This window comes from Leiobunum rupestre, chromosome 11 (genome assembly GCF_980474605.1).
Source record: "Leiobunum rupestre chromosome 11, qqLeiRupe1.1.hap1, whole genome shotgun sequence".
NCBI lineage: Eukaryota > Metazoa > Arthropoda > Arachnida > Opiliones > Sclerosomatidae > Leiobunum > Leiobunum rupestre.
The window spans coordinates 38,697,361-38,712,540 of record NC_143394.1 but is presented as its reverse complement, the minus strand read 5'-3'; the positions used below and the strand labels follow the sequence as shown (position 1 = coordinate 38,712,540).

The 15,180-nt window shown below is 37.4% G+C and overlaps 1 protein-coding gene across 1 annotated transcript in view; it reads left to right on the top strand.

Annotated features, from left to right (window-relative positions):
* Nucleotides 1-15,180, top strand: part of LOC149922550 (calcium/calmodulin-dependent protein kinase kinase 1) — a 114,946-nt gene that overhangs the window by 15,498 nt on the left and 84,268 nt on the right. The window contains exon 2 of the mRNA XM_090164171.1: nucleotides 11,315-11,393. Coding sequence (XP_090020297.1) covers nucleotides 11,315-11,393 — 79 coding nt within the window. The remainder of the gene's footprint in view (nucleotides 1-11,314; nucleotides 11,394-15,180) is intronic.

The window sequence follows — 15,180 nt, the reverse complement described above, 5'->3', positions numbered from 1 at the left end:
TTGTGAAACATCAGTGGAAATCGCTGAGATATTGTGAAACATCAGTGGAAATCGCTGAGATATTGTGAAACATCAGTGGAAATCGCTGAGATATTGTGAAACATCAGTGGAAATCGCTGAGATATTGTGAAACATCAGTGGAAATCGCTGAGATATTGTGAAACATCAGTGGAAATCGCTGAGATATTGTGAAACATCAGTGGAAATCGCTGAGATATTGTGAAACATCAGTGGAAATCGCTGAGATATTGTGAAACATCAGTGGAAATCGCTGAGATATTGTGAAACATCCGTGGAAAACACAAATATTGTGAAACATCCGTGGAAAACACAAATATTGTGAAACATCCGTGGAAAACACTGGAAATCGCTGAACTATGGTGAAACATCAGTGGAAATCGCTGAACTATGGTGAAACATCAGTGGAAAACGCTGAACTATGGTGAAACATCAGTGGAAAACGCTGAACTATGGTGAAACATCAGTGGAAAACGCTGAACTATGGTGAAACATCAGTGGAAAACGCTGAACTATGGTGAAACATCAGTGGAAAACGCTGAACTATGGTGAAACATCAGTGGAAAACGCTGAACTATGGTGAAACATCAGTGGAAAACGCTGAACTATGGTGAAACATCAGTGGAAAACGCTGAACTATGGTGAAACATCAGTGGAAAACGCTGAGATATTGTGAAACATCAGTGGAAAACGCTGAGATATTGTGAAACATCAGTGGAAATCGCTGAGATATTGTGAAACATCAGTGGAAATCGCTGAGATATTGTGAAACATCAGTGGAAATCGCTGAGATATTGTGAAACATCAGTGGAAATCGCTGAGATATTGTGAAACATCAGTGGAAATCGCTGAGATATTGTGAAACATCAGTGGAAATCGCTGAGATATTGTGAAACATCAGTGGAAATCGCTGAGATATTGTGAAACATCAGTGGAAATCGCTGAGATATTGTGAAACATCAGTGGAAATCGCTGAGATATTGTGAAACATCAGTGGAAATCGCTGAGATATTGTGAAACATCAGTGGAAATCGCTGAGATATTGTGAAACATCAGTGGAAATCGCTGAGATATTGTGAAACATCAGTGGAAATCGCTGAGATATTGTGAAACATCAGTGGAAATCGCTGAGATATTGTGAAACATCAGTGGAAATCGCTGAGATATTGTGAAACATCAGTGGAAATCGCTGAGATATTGTGAAACATCAGTGGAAATCGCTGAGATATTGTGAAACATCAGTGGAAATCGCTGAGATATTGTGAAACATCAGTGGAAATCGCTGAGATATTGTGAAACATCAGTGGAAATCGCTGAGATATTGTGAAACATCAGTGGAAATCGCTGAGATATTGTGAAACATCAGTGGAAATCGCTGAGATATTGTGAAACATCAGTGGAAATCGCTGAGATATTGTGAAACATCAGTGGAAATCGCTGAGATATTGTGAAACATCAGTGGAAATCGCTGAGATATTGTGAAACATCAGTGGAAATCGCTGAGATATTGTGAAACATCAGTGGAAATCGCTGAGATATTGTGAAACATCAGTGGAAATCGCTGAGATATTGTGAAACATCAGTGGAAATCGCTGAGATATTGTGAAACATCAGTGGAAATCGCTGAGATATTGTGAAACATCAGTGGAAATCGCTGAGATATTGTGAAACATCAGTGGAAAACGCTGAGATATTGTGAAACATCAGTGGAAAACGCTGAAATATTGTGAAACATCAGTAATTGGGTTCACAAACATTTAACGAATGAAAAGCCTTTGATTCTTTGTATACTGTTCTTGCACGAGTAATTAATTCCCCAACTCCGCCCAGAAAGCCACCTCGCTACGAAGCTGAGACCTTGTTTATAATCCAGTACAATTTGAGCGCATTTGGCTCTAAATGGCGTTCATTCTTTCGCTAGTTACTCTTTATTCTGGTACGAAAGCAAAGAATATTGCTGTAATCTTTATTCCTGGAACGGTGGATACAGTGCCGTATTTCCGCCTAGGCCAACCTAAGCCGTGGCCTATGGGCCCATCCTTGGAAGGCGCCCTCCAGTGACCGTAATTAGTGTATTCGAAGGCATAAATCTATATATCAATCGTAATTTATATTGGAGAAATTCCTAGGTAGAAGATTTTGTTTTAAAATTACCAAAATTTCTGCCTGGCAGTTTACGGACGCAGCCTTAAATCGCAATGTTGCATAGTTATCGCGTATTTAGTCGACGATTGTTAAGAGCTTTTATTTAGTAATATAACCGTAGAGCTCAGACTTCTACTCTGAATCAGGGAAATTCAGGCACAGCCTAGTTCCAGGGAGAAGAGTAAATACAGCGCGTGAAAAGGGGGCCCAGACTCCTTATCTGTGTATGGGCCCAGGATCTCTAAGTCCGGCCCTGGGTGGATAAGCGGAAGTTCAATTAAGGCGGGTAATCGCACTCGGTCCTATCTGGAAGGGTTTCCTGGTACGGTTACATCCAATTATCTTGATTGATAGGCTCGATTCGAGCGGGTACTATCGTAGAATAGGTAATACGCCATATCTACGTATGATTCAAGCTTTATCAGCTTCGTCGTGAAGATTTCTGTTTCGAGTTGCTGCCTGGATAGATGCGTTATCCGTAATCTATAACGTACAAATAAGACTCCACGTGCTCCTCTATCAGGGCGGGTTTTGAAGCTTTGATTGGAGAGGAATTTCTCAGAAACGGGTTTGATTTATCATAGCTTTACAACCATTTGAAGGATAATTATAAATTAATTTATGGTAATTAAATACGATTAACAATTCAAAAATAATAGCCCTATGGCTTCAAAAATGTTTAGAAAATAACATATAATAATTTTGGACTACGTAATCCGATGGGTCAGACATTCACCAAAAATGTGTTTGGGATTTCTCGATTTATCGTCGCTAGAAAATATACTAATAAAGCTGTGTCTTGTGACATAAGAGCAACATATTATACTTTTTATTTTTATTAATTTTATTTTATAGACACATCTTTTCGCTACGTTATATTTTGGCTCAAAAGGTCAAGCGAGCGAAGTGAGCGCGCGCAGTGGGTCATGATCAAGACATTATTCGGCGCGTAACGGAAGGGTAAAAAAATAGTCGCGCGGGGGGGATTTCGTTGCCAAGGAAGCCGTAATACACGCAACTTTTTTCGTCTTGGCGCATGCGCATATTGCACAGCGTTCAGGATTATTATTATATTTTAAATATGAATACGTTAGAGTAAATAATAAATACGTAAACAAAAATATATTTAATAAATAAATATAATAAAATATGGGTTCATGCACAACTACAGGAGCTGCATGCATACAATATCCAAGCTTAACATACACGTTGGAAAACACGCCGCTTTTTTTTGCAGCACCAAAGCGCGTCAAACCGATAGATGGCGCCGAGCGCGGTTCAGAAATTTGAAGCCGTACGACTATTCATTTGAATTGGCCATAACACTTCACAAAACCAACAGCGTCGTGGAAAAAATCATATCAGTTCCAATCCTACCCCTACCATTAGCAGTGTAGTAAGGTGAATAGTTTATATCTTGGATACATAATTATAACTTTACAACATCAAATAACGAACGTGGGGTTAATATTTACTCGAATACATTCAATTAGTTATTGCGGATCATTAATAAAAATGTACGTAATGAAATTTTAAATATAGGAGAAAATGTCAAACAACGCTATTAATATTTAAATGAATATATTCTTCCAAGTTCTCAAAGGTTTTCAGAATTCCCAAGGACTAGATTAACTGATCAGTTAACTAATATATCTTCGCTCCAGTTGGACGCGTCGGTATCTAGTTTAGCCAGAATGAAATCAAATTAGAGACAGGCTGAAGCCCACTTGTCGCGAACAGCGGCTTTGATCTCGGAAAGGGTATAATATTAAATGAGTCGAAGGTAATAAGATTTCGAATCCTCCACTTAAACGCCAGGCGAGTTGGGGCGCTCCCGTTTATTGATTTTTCGCAAAACGAAGACTACTTAAAGGGCAACGCAAGTGACCATGCAGGAGGGTAAATTATCTTATAGATAAAAAGAACGACTGCGCATGCGCTATCTGCCATAGCATTTCCCTCTGTAAAAAAAGCAGAACCATATTTGCCGAATTTATTTTGTATAAATGCGCCTCTCGCGGTTTTTACGCAAAATCCATGCATTCTTTAGTCGCGAAAATGGCCGAGGAAAGTGAATTCTCCGTGCTTACCGACAAATCGGATCCTAAACTTCTACAAAATAAATGTAATAAAAAAAGATAAATATTCTGTCGGGGTATAATGATAGGGAAATTGTTAAGGGAGACGGGATATAGGAGTGTGTGTGGTGTTGAATCCAATGTGAGGCTAGTGGCAGAGGTTTACCGCGTCCAAGGCCTAATGTTTCAACTTCCATTATTAAAAATATTCAATTCACAAATAATTTTATTCCAAAACATTGTTAAATCGAAAATGTCAAAGTCCAACTCTCGGAAACTAACCCAGTTCTTTTCTCCATAATAAATAAATTAAGCTAGGCCTAAATTCATGGGTTCGTTGATTGCGAGCTAACTCAGCGAAGAAAATCGAAAAATTCGCGAATGAGAGCGAAATTGCGCCACGTGGCTACACCAAGGAGAATAAAGCTTTCGCGCCGTATAAAATCATCCTTGGAAAACCTACTTACGGCTTGTTGAAGAAAACATAGTTCCCCCCCCCTGCATGACCACTTGCGTTGCCCTTTAAGGCTAGTTCCCACTTGGCGAATTTTCGAGACGAATAAAATTTTCGCGCCACGAAAAAAAACGCGGTTTTTCGGTCGCTGGGGAAGCGGTTCTCACTTTAGCGCAAAAATTTAAAAACGCTGAAAACAAGTCGTGCGGGTTTTTAGTAATGTTTTCGGCCTAACATAAAACATCAGTTCAAAATGAACCAAACGGATGTTCCTGTTGATAATTTCCATAAATAAACGATTCTATTCCTGAGATAATTAGCTTTACTTCAGTATCTTGGTCAAGTTGGCTGAACTGCTTTTCTAAAGACCGAGGCTTAATAAGCGACGAACGGGAGCGGAATAGATCGAGGGAACACGTTTTGTGATTGGCTGAAGCTTTTTATCGCCAAGGTGTGGACGTCAAAAAATAGAACATTCGCTAGATACCGCGGAGACGCGACTTTAGCGGCGAATTTGAAAAAAATCGCAAAATTTATTCGCGAGCGTCAATTTTCAGCGCGAAAATTGTTTTTTTCGCTAAGTGGGAACTAGGCTTTAGTCCTTTGGCGAAATTTTCAAAATTCATTTCGCTTTCAAGCGAGAATTTCCACCCAACCTCCTTGGACCCCCTCTCTCCACTTTGACCCCCTCCCCTCCTTGGACCCCCTCCCCCACTTTGACCCCGCTCCCCTCCCCTTCTTTGACAGGTCATCTTTTGTGTTAAGATGAGAAAAGCTTTCTCGCGCGTCTAAAATTAATTCTAATTCGTCCACCTCGCCGTCGCCCGGATGCTAATGAAACTGAGGTTTTATGACGCGTACAGGGCGCCTACAACCTTACGCTGACTATTATCTTTTCATCTTCCGCCTTTGATGCTCTCCAAAAGCGGGCCCGGGCCCCGACGAAAAGATAATTCCGGGCCCCGGGAGAGTTATTATTTCCGAAAATAAACTTCTTTTTCCGAAGAGAAACCGGGCTTCACGGGCCTCGGTAATTTTCGCCCTCTCGTCGGCCATCTCAACCGCTGTTCCAAAAGGCTCGCTGTCAGATTAACACCGAGGGGGAGGGGGGGTTGGCGAATGAATTAAAAGACGAAATATTGCTCGCCTCATTGTGACCATTTTCCCACTCATATAGTCCCACTAATCCATGTATTGTCAGTAAAGCTAGACTGAAAAGAGTATAAAGTGAGTAGAAAATGAGGGGTTGTACTTGAAGGGAAGTAATTTAATTTCCAACCGCGATTCCGCACGTACCCAAATCTGCTCTCCAAGAATGTATTCAGGTTAGCAGATAATGTGCTTTTCATGGTTCTATCTACGCACCGAGAGACGCGGCGTTTGTCCCAGCTTGGATTAATGAAATGCAGGGATATCCCACAGTAGCAAAAACGCAGAAACGATTGCAATGAAACCTCTATTGGTGAAATCGGCACCCAAACGGAAATGACGAAAGCGCATGCGCGATAAGTGGATCAAGGGGAGATAGGCACGGGGATTCTCCATCACAGCAATTTAAACTAAAAATGTTTAGCGATCATACATTTGAGTTGCTTGGTATTGCACCATCAGAACCCAGCATTATAAGCAACCGAGTCAATGGTAAGAACTTAAATACTGAAATTTGTAGCCTGAGAGTATATTAAGATTTTACCAAATTATTTAGGTGAAAAGGAATGGGTGTCACTAAGCCTTGACTCAATGTGAAGATGATAAGGTTAAACATGGGCCATGGCCCTAATAATTTGACACCCATTTCGTGCATGCGCAATGAGGACTTCCATGTATTCTCCGATTTTCTCTGATAGAGGGTTGAAAACAATATTTCCTGTTACATAATGGAGTATTAAGATGGAGTGGTATATCCCTGTGTTTAATTAATCCAAGGTCCCAGCGTGTCTTCATCCCTTACACGAGGAAAGGCGGAGGGGGCGTGGTTTTCCTTTCGGGCATCATCAACCAAAATATACGCGGGCGTTCGAATTTTGCATAAGGCGCTATGATTAGAGGTTTCTACAGACTTTCCAACTCTAATCAACAACGTTCCTAGAGACAAAAACGTCATCTTCTTTAATCCTCCATCGAACATCTTACTTTATAATCCCTTTAAAATAAACGCTACGACGTTGGATAGTAATTGTGACTACGTTGAGAAAATGCAAGGATCGGAAAAGATGGCATCCACTCCATCGCACATCGTGATGTTAATTCGCTTCCGACGCGAGGGGAACAAGAAGAATCTAAGGGGACTCGCTTCCAATATTTTGACATGGTAGGCGTGGCCTAAATCGGAAGGCTTACTGAGGCCATCCGCTTTGAAGAGTCAAGAATTCTGTTCAACTATCACTACGAAAGGTTTAGTCAGGGCTTAGGCTACAGTACGAGCAAAAAAGTTCGGTTACGCTTAGTTAATTATTTTTTCAAGTTTGGAAATGAAATGGGTTCCAGTTAATTTGATAAAAATAAACCTTAGCCATACGTGGCTAAGTGGTTATTTTAACTTAACACAAATGGTTAAATAGCATTATTTAAACTTTTAAAGAAGCAATTTCAAAAACAAAAAGTGTAAAACTTAGTAAGCCTAATCATTTAACTGCCAACAACGGTGCCATTTTGTCAAAATTGAACGAGAACGCTCCAGCTTTTCTAGGAAACTATATACGTCGGAAATCGACTTCAGCGACCCCAAGTTTGTCCACATTGAACTAAATTTATCCGCGATTTTCCTATTCCGAGATTTAAACAGTGCTTTTTAAAGCCTGAACAGTGAGTCCCCTGTTGATTCTTGCACCATGACGGCACTGGTCGACTTTTATCTATACTCAATCTTTGACTTTTTACCGAAATATTTCTGAACCCGGAGATACTCGGAAAGAGATATAACATAATTATCTGACTTATTTGGCAACCCGGAAATTTTTTTCGTTTAGATAAATATGAAGATACCATTGCGAAACTGACTAATTTATCGAAACCATTGTTTACAGTGCAATAATGATTTCCTGTTGATTGTATAAACATATTTAATTAATGATATTGCTATATTTGGAAATATGTTATCTTCACGTATGATTAAACATAAACATATTTTTTTAAACCAAAGAATAGTGATAATTGATAGTACTACTGAAGCATCGCGAAAGGTCAGTGCGGTTTATGTAGTCTATTGTCATCACGGTGCGAGCTCGTTTCGGCTCCATACCTTTCGATGCGCCGAAAATATAATCCGATAAAGGTCAAATAACAAAATTCGTTTTGTCGACAAATGACCAAGTTAGGTTCGTTTTTAACTTAAAAGCATAATTTTTAATGAAATAATTTCAATTTAATATTCAGAATTGAATTATTAAATTAATTTCCATTTAATATTCTGAATTGAATAATTAAATTAAATTAGTTGTATTTCATTTATAATTAGTACTAAATTAGTTGCTTTAAATTTTGAATTAGTACTAAATTCGTTTCTTTAAATTTTGAATTAGTACTAAATTAGTTTCTTTAAATTTTGAATTAGTACTAAATAAGTTGCTTTAAATTTATAAATAGTACTATATTAGTTGCATTTAATTTAAAATTAGTACTAAACTAGTTCATTAAATTTATAAATAGTACTAAATTAGTTCATTAAATTTATAAATAGTACTAACTTATTTGCATTAAATTTATAATTGTACTAAATTAGTTGCATTAAATTTATAATTAGTACTAAATTAGTTGCATTAAATTTATGATTAGTACTAAATTAGTTGCATTAAATTTATAAATAATACTATTAGTTGAATTTAATTTATAAATAGTACTATATTAGTTACATTTAATTTAGAAATAGTACTAAATTAGTTGCATTTATTTCATAATTAGTACTAAATTAGTTGTATTAAATTTTGAAGTAATACTAAATTAGTTTATTTAAATCTCGAAATAATACTAAATTAGTTTAATTAAATTTAAAAAATATTACGGTGCTTCTCTCGTCAAATGGTCGGTTTCACGAATGTAGACGGCGACTTAAAGCAAATGTCGACTCGACGGGTACTAGCTCTCTTTTCAACAGATGTCGCTAGCGTCGACATAAAGACAAGTTGCTTAAGCTACATTTTGATGCAAAAGTACCCCTCACGTTGATTGGCTCGTTTCTGAATTTGACAATAACTTAAATTACAGTAATTTTGAACAATATATTATGTATGGGATTCATTATTTAGTTTAAAGTCAACTAACAAGTTTTAGTACAGTATAAGTTGTCTAATTATAATACTCTACAATGTTTCTCTGACGACGTTATCCTTTCGCTTTTTGAATTTTAGTTTCCTGTGCCATTTATAGATGGCACCACGTTCTCCAGTAACGTCGCGTTTTTGAAGAATCTGCTATAACATAGGCGGCAATGATAAAGCCGACAGTTGCTTTAAGCTAGGAGCAACAAACACCAGCACCCCACACAAGGAGAACGCAACCCGTCAAAAAAAAAATTAGCGCCTGCTGCTGTCGGAAGGGGAAAATTCCAAAATTATCTTCCCCCTTTCCGTAAAACGCTCATCGTAAAGGCTCATCCAATGTAATGTGTACACAACACTGCGTTGGCATGTTTAAAGGCTAGCTGCGTTCTCCTTGTGTTTGTTGCTCCTAGTTGCCATCTGGGAGCAACAAACACACCACCTCACACAAGGAGAACGCAACCCGTCAAAAGTCGTGCATTTTCTTGTGTACAGTTTTCATTGGCTAGACGCTTTAGTACCTGCTGCCGTCGAAAGGGGAAAATTTGGGAAATTGTCCTCCCCCTTTCCGTAAAACGTTCAGCGTAAAGGCTAGTCCAATGAAATTTGTACACAACACCGTGTTTAAAGGCTAGTTGCGTTATCCTTGTTTTTTGCCCCTAGCTTTAAGCGTCGGACTGTATTCGCCTTTTTGCCAATTGTTTTGGCCGATCCGCCGCCGGTCGCTAATGATTTCCAGACGGAGCTTTCCGGCCCTCATCGCGGGCACTTTCTTTTGTTGTCATTAAGCGAAGAATTCCGCGGAATGTCTGATTATGATGAAAGAAACCGAACCCGCGTTTCCATTACTTTTAATCCTCGTTATAATCTCTCGCAGCCGCCGGTCTCTTTCGTTTTCCCTTTCAGCTTTTCTAGCAAAGCTTCTGTTTCGGAGGCAATGAATGTTCTCTTCAATTTGCATATCTCGTTAGTGGGATAATATACGTTGCCAATCCGAGCTGCCCTTTCGTACGTCTTAATCTCTTCGCAATATGCGAATAATCTTCAGTTAAGCGAGTTATTTCGATAAATTACCCAGTTTGGAGATTCTGAAAAGGACTACACCGTCTTTGGAAAAATCAAAACTTAGCTCCTCCCCTTCCGTATCTCGTGATAGCAGATCCGGCCAATCGCATTCTGTTAAATCAAACGACGATGTTTTCATTAGGCATAACGTACCAAAGGGGGGGTCAACGATATAAATTAATTTTGCGGAAAATCCTCTAACGAACGCCTGCAGCTCTGATGTAGGAATTCTCCAACAAAGGAAGAATTTCGTTTGCCAAGGCCTAGTTGTAACTCCTATACAGGGTGTCCACGAAAAAATGTTAAATATCTGAAAAACGTTGTTTTTTGAAAAATTTCAAGTTTCTATTGAACATTCCTCGCGCAGGGGTACATTTACCAATTTAATGACCTTGAGCCATGTCTTCAAGGTCATAGTAAAACTATCTCGAGAACCGTTGGGTTTACGGATTTGGTTCCAATTAGAAAGTTGTTGCTCGCCATATTATGAGTTCAAATAATTTTGTTTTGACCAATCAGAATCCGATAAATTGAAGGATAATGAGTTCATAATCTGATTAGTTTAATTTTGACTAAATCAAATAAATTCTGAATAGTTTACAACGGTTCAATTATGCCACCGTCGGCTACGATATATGGTTGTACTCGTTTAACGACGGAGTTCATAGTGTTGTTCAACATTTCAATTGAAATGTCACGGAAGACAATAATTGTTCTTTCTTGTTGTCATGACAACCAATCTTACTGAAATCAGGTAAATGTCCCCTGCACGAGGAATGTTCCATAGAAATTTTAAATCGACAAAAAAAGTTTTTCAGTTACTTATCATTTTTCGTTTTCTAGTGGACATCCTGTATAACCTAAAATATTTGCATCCTAATTATTTTCATCCTAATTATTTCGAAAATACTTGTAGTAAATAAATATGAAATACATGATTTATAATTTAAGTATTTTGATTAGCAACCCAAATGACGTCTTTCGCTATTTTGAAGGCACTTGGTGTCTAAGAAATTCATTATTTAAATTGGTTTCATTTAAGGCTCGTTAAAGGGAGAGCTGAAGTCCATTTAAAATACGTCATTTGGTCGCCGTTCGTCTCATTTACAAAGTTACACTTTGATTACTTTTCAGTGACGTTTTTTTAATCTACTTCCGACCCCTCGCATCTCCCTTGAAAGTCCCTTTTAGACCCAGTGAAAACAAGGTCTATAGTCTGTATAGCGAAAGATAAAATTTCCGCTGATATTTTATCTAAAAACTATAGTCGCTAATTGTACTTTTTCTTTTGGTTTTAGCTTCAAGCTGTCAGTGTCAAAGCTGGGATCAGAAGACTTGTCGCCGAACTAGAGCTCCTAAAATTGGAGATCTCCCCAGGTACCAAGATTTGAAGAATGTTTATATTTGTACTTGGGGAAAATGAGACGTTTTTTAGTGTTTCTCAACCGAGGGGTCGCACATACAACAAAAATGTGTACGGGATTTTGGTTTTTTAAATTCTGTCCCAGATTTTGGGATTAATCGTCGGGTTTCGCGATTTCTATCTATGTTTCGCGGTTTTTCGAGATTTCTATCGAGGGATTTGCTAGATTTCTATCGAGGGATTTGCTAGATTTCTATCGAGGGATTTGCTAGATTTCTATCGAGGGATTTGCTAGATTTCTATCGAGGGATTTGCTAGATTTCTATCGAGGGATTTGCTAGATTTCTATCGAGGGATTTGCTAGATTTCTATCGAGGGATTTGCTAGATTTCTATCGAGGGATTTGCTAGATTTCTATCGAGGGATTTGCTAGATTTTTTATCGAGGGATTTGCTAGATTTTTTATCGAGGGATTTTCGAGATTTTTTATCGAGGGATTTTCGAGATTTTTTATCGAGGGATTTTCGAGATTTTTTATCGAGGGATTTGCGAGATTTTTTATCGAGGGATTTGCGAGATTTTTATCGAGGGATTTGCGAGATTTTTATCGAGGGATTTGCGAGATTTTTATCGAGGGATTTTCGAGATTTTTTATCGAGGGATTTTCGAGATTTTTTATCGAGGGATTTGCGAGATTTTTTATCGAGGGATTTGCGAGATTTTTATCGAGGGATTTGCGAGATTTTTATCGAGGGATTTGCGAGATTTTTATCGAGGGATTTGCGAGATTTTTATCGAGGGATTTTCGAGATTTTTTATCGAGGGATTTTCGAAATTTTTTATCGAGGGATTTTCGGTAAATTCGAACAATAGCCCCGCCACTCCCTTTCCTCCCCTTTCCCGACCCCCTTTAAAGCACTTTTTAAGGAGATTCCAATGGTGCAAAAATTATTCCCCGCAAAGCATTATTAAAAAAGTTATGGTTACTTAAACGAAAAGTGTAACGTAACCCCCCCCCCCCCCCCCGTGGCGTCGCCCGTAGAACACTGTAGTCCTAGCTAAAAAAAGGTCTTTTAATCGAATTTTATACCATCTAAGTATTGGCGCCTGACGGCGCCGCACGTTCGCTACACTCTCGTGCTGGGGGCCACCCCAACCCCATTCTTGCTATCACGATGGGCCGTCTATAACGCGACACAGAGGACAGTACCTAGCCAAACGCACCTAGTATCGTCCAGTCCTTGATTATGCCGATTAATGTTTTGGCGTCTATATCTCCTTAAGTAATAATTCCCGAATATTAATCTCGACTAATTTTAACGGATCCTTGGCCAGATCGTGGATTTTCATTTTAATCCTTTAACAAAAGCTTTGTTTCGGGCACCGTCATTTTAATCCTTAGACCCCACGTCTACTACAGCAGCATATTTCTAAAATATTGCGGTAATACTGGCTCCATTACCACTACCAATAAATAAAGAAAGGCCGATTTTCGAGAGGGAAAAAACGGCGCGACGGTGAGCCTTCTTCGCCGCGGCGAGAATTCTACGCCTTGAACCGTTCAGTTCGTACATCTTTAAAATTAGTATATCTTTAAAATAAATTATTTGCGGCTAATAATTTTTGCGCCATTAGGTTCCCCTTAATAAGTACGTTGGTAAGGTGTTACTAAAAAGTTGAAACTATGTGGCGGGGATATTGTTCCAAATAGCCGGATTGGTGAGATTTTTATCGAAGGATTTTCGAAATTTTTATCGAGGGATGTTTGAGATTTTTATTGGGGGTTTTTCGAGATTTTCAAGAAATCCATTTCTGGTCAGATTTCTTGGAAAGTGTACGGAATTTTTTGTATGTCCGACCCCTCGGTTCCTCAAACCTGCCGATTTGCCAGAATAGTCCTTCACTTAAAATATAATCCCCTAAACTTACGTATGTTGACAATATTGACACACACCCGGGTGACGTTTTTCTTTGCCCCTTTCGTGCCAGAAGGAAAAGTGAGACCATGAAACCCGCCAATTGTCATTCGCCCTGAGAAGTACAAATAAATACATTATTGGTATGATAGACTAGTCTTTTCTCTAGGTTTTCGCGTAACGACGGGAAAGGCTTTTATACTTCGTCGGTAAACAATGTATTTTTAGGAATAAATGGTTAGAAAGTATTCGTTATAAATATGCAGGCCTAATAGTTTTATTAAATCACTATTTGGTGTATTTCTTCCTGCGTTATTTTCGCGATGCATTTTTCAAACTTCAGGGGGATTGGTTTCCAAAATCGGCACGTGAATACGTAGCAACCGAGATAAAAAAATCTAATCAAGATAAAAAAATCTAATCACGATTTAAACGAGATTTAATCATTCTAATCATGATCTAATCTTTTTAATCAGGATTTAATCATTTAAACGATAATTAATCATTCTAATCATGATCTAATCTTTTTAATCAGGATTTAATCATTTAAACGATAATTAATCATTCTAATCATGATTTAATCATTTAAACGATAATTAATCATTCTAATCATGATCTAATCATTCTAATCATGATCTAATCATTCTAATCATGATCTAATCTTTTTAATTAGATTTAATCGTTTTAATTAGATTTAATCGTTTTAATTAGATTTAATCAACTTAATTAGATTTAATCAACTTAATTAGATTTAATCAACTTAATTAGATTTAATCAACTTAATTAGATTTAATCAACTTGATTAGATTTAATCAACTTGATTAGATTTAATCAACTTGATTAGATTTAATCAACTTGATTAGATTTAATCAACTTGATTAGATTTAATCAACTTGATTAGATTTAATCAACTTAATCGTGATTAAATTGAATTTAATCGTGATTAAATTGAATTTAATGAAAATAATCGTGATTAAATCGGATTTAATCATTTGAGGGGGGCGTCGTTAAACAAGGAAGTGACCTGCCCCTCGGTAGCAACCGTTTTCAATTTTGATGGTTAGAAATCCGCGGACTATTCCATATAATTTTCCCAAGAATAACGAGCAATATGATCTTAGCATTATTCTAACCTAACTTAAATAATAAATTAACAAAACCGTGGTGAAAAATTAAGACTATTAAAAGATTCACGAGTTCGATGAATCCCTTCACGGCCACCGAAATCGAGCCATTTCAATAATCATTTTGAGCATGCTAATATCACTTTATATTAGCGTATGCAAAGCGGTTAAATACGTCTGCTAACCTCAACGATATAGCTGGCTAAATAGTAATTTCGAGTTCGATCAATTGTAGCGTTGCTACGTTTGGTCGATTCCAAATCGAATAATAATGGGCCTAAATATTATTTTATCGAATGCTAATGAGTTACACAAATATTATTCGCCTCCACATCAAAGCAATGATATTATTCGCCTCCACATCAATATTATTCGCCAGTCTTGATGTTAGCATAGACAGATAATATTGTATAAAAATTCCCAGAAATTCATTTTTCACCCTTTTTGTGGTTATAATTACAAAATAACAGTTCATTAAGTTTTCAGTATATTAAAGGCGGCTTTTTAGAATGAAGAATAAATAAAATGCCTTTCCACACAAACACTTTTAAATTTAAAAAAACCCATTGGTGTATTCCTATTAGATTTAATCAACTTGATTAGATTTAATCAACTTGATTAGATTTAATCAACTTGATTAGATTTAATCAACTTTATTAGATTTAATCAACTTTATTAGATTTAATCAACTTGATTAGATTTAATCAACTTGATTAGATTTAATCAACTTGATTAGATTTAATCAACTTGATTAGATTTAA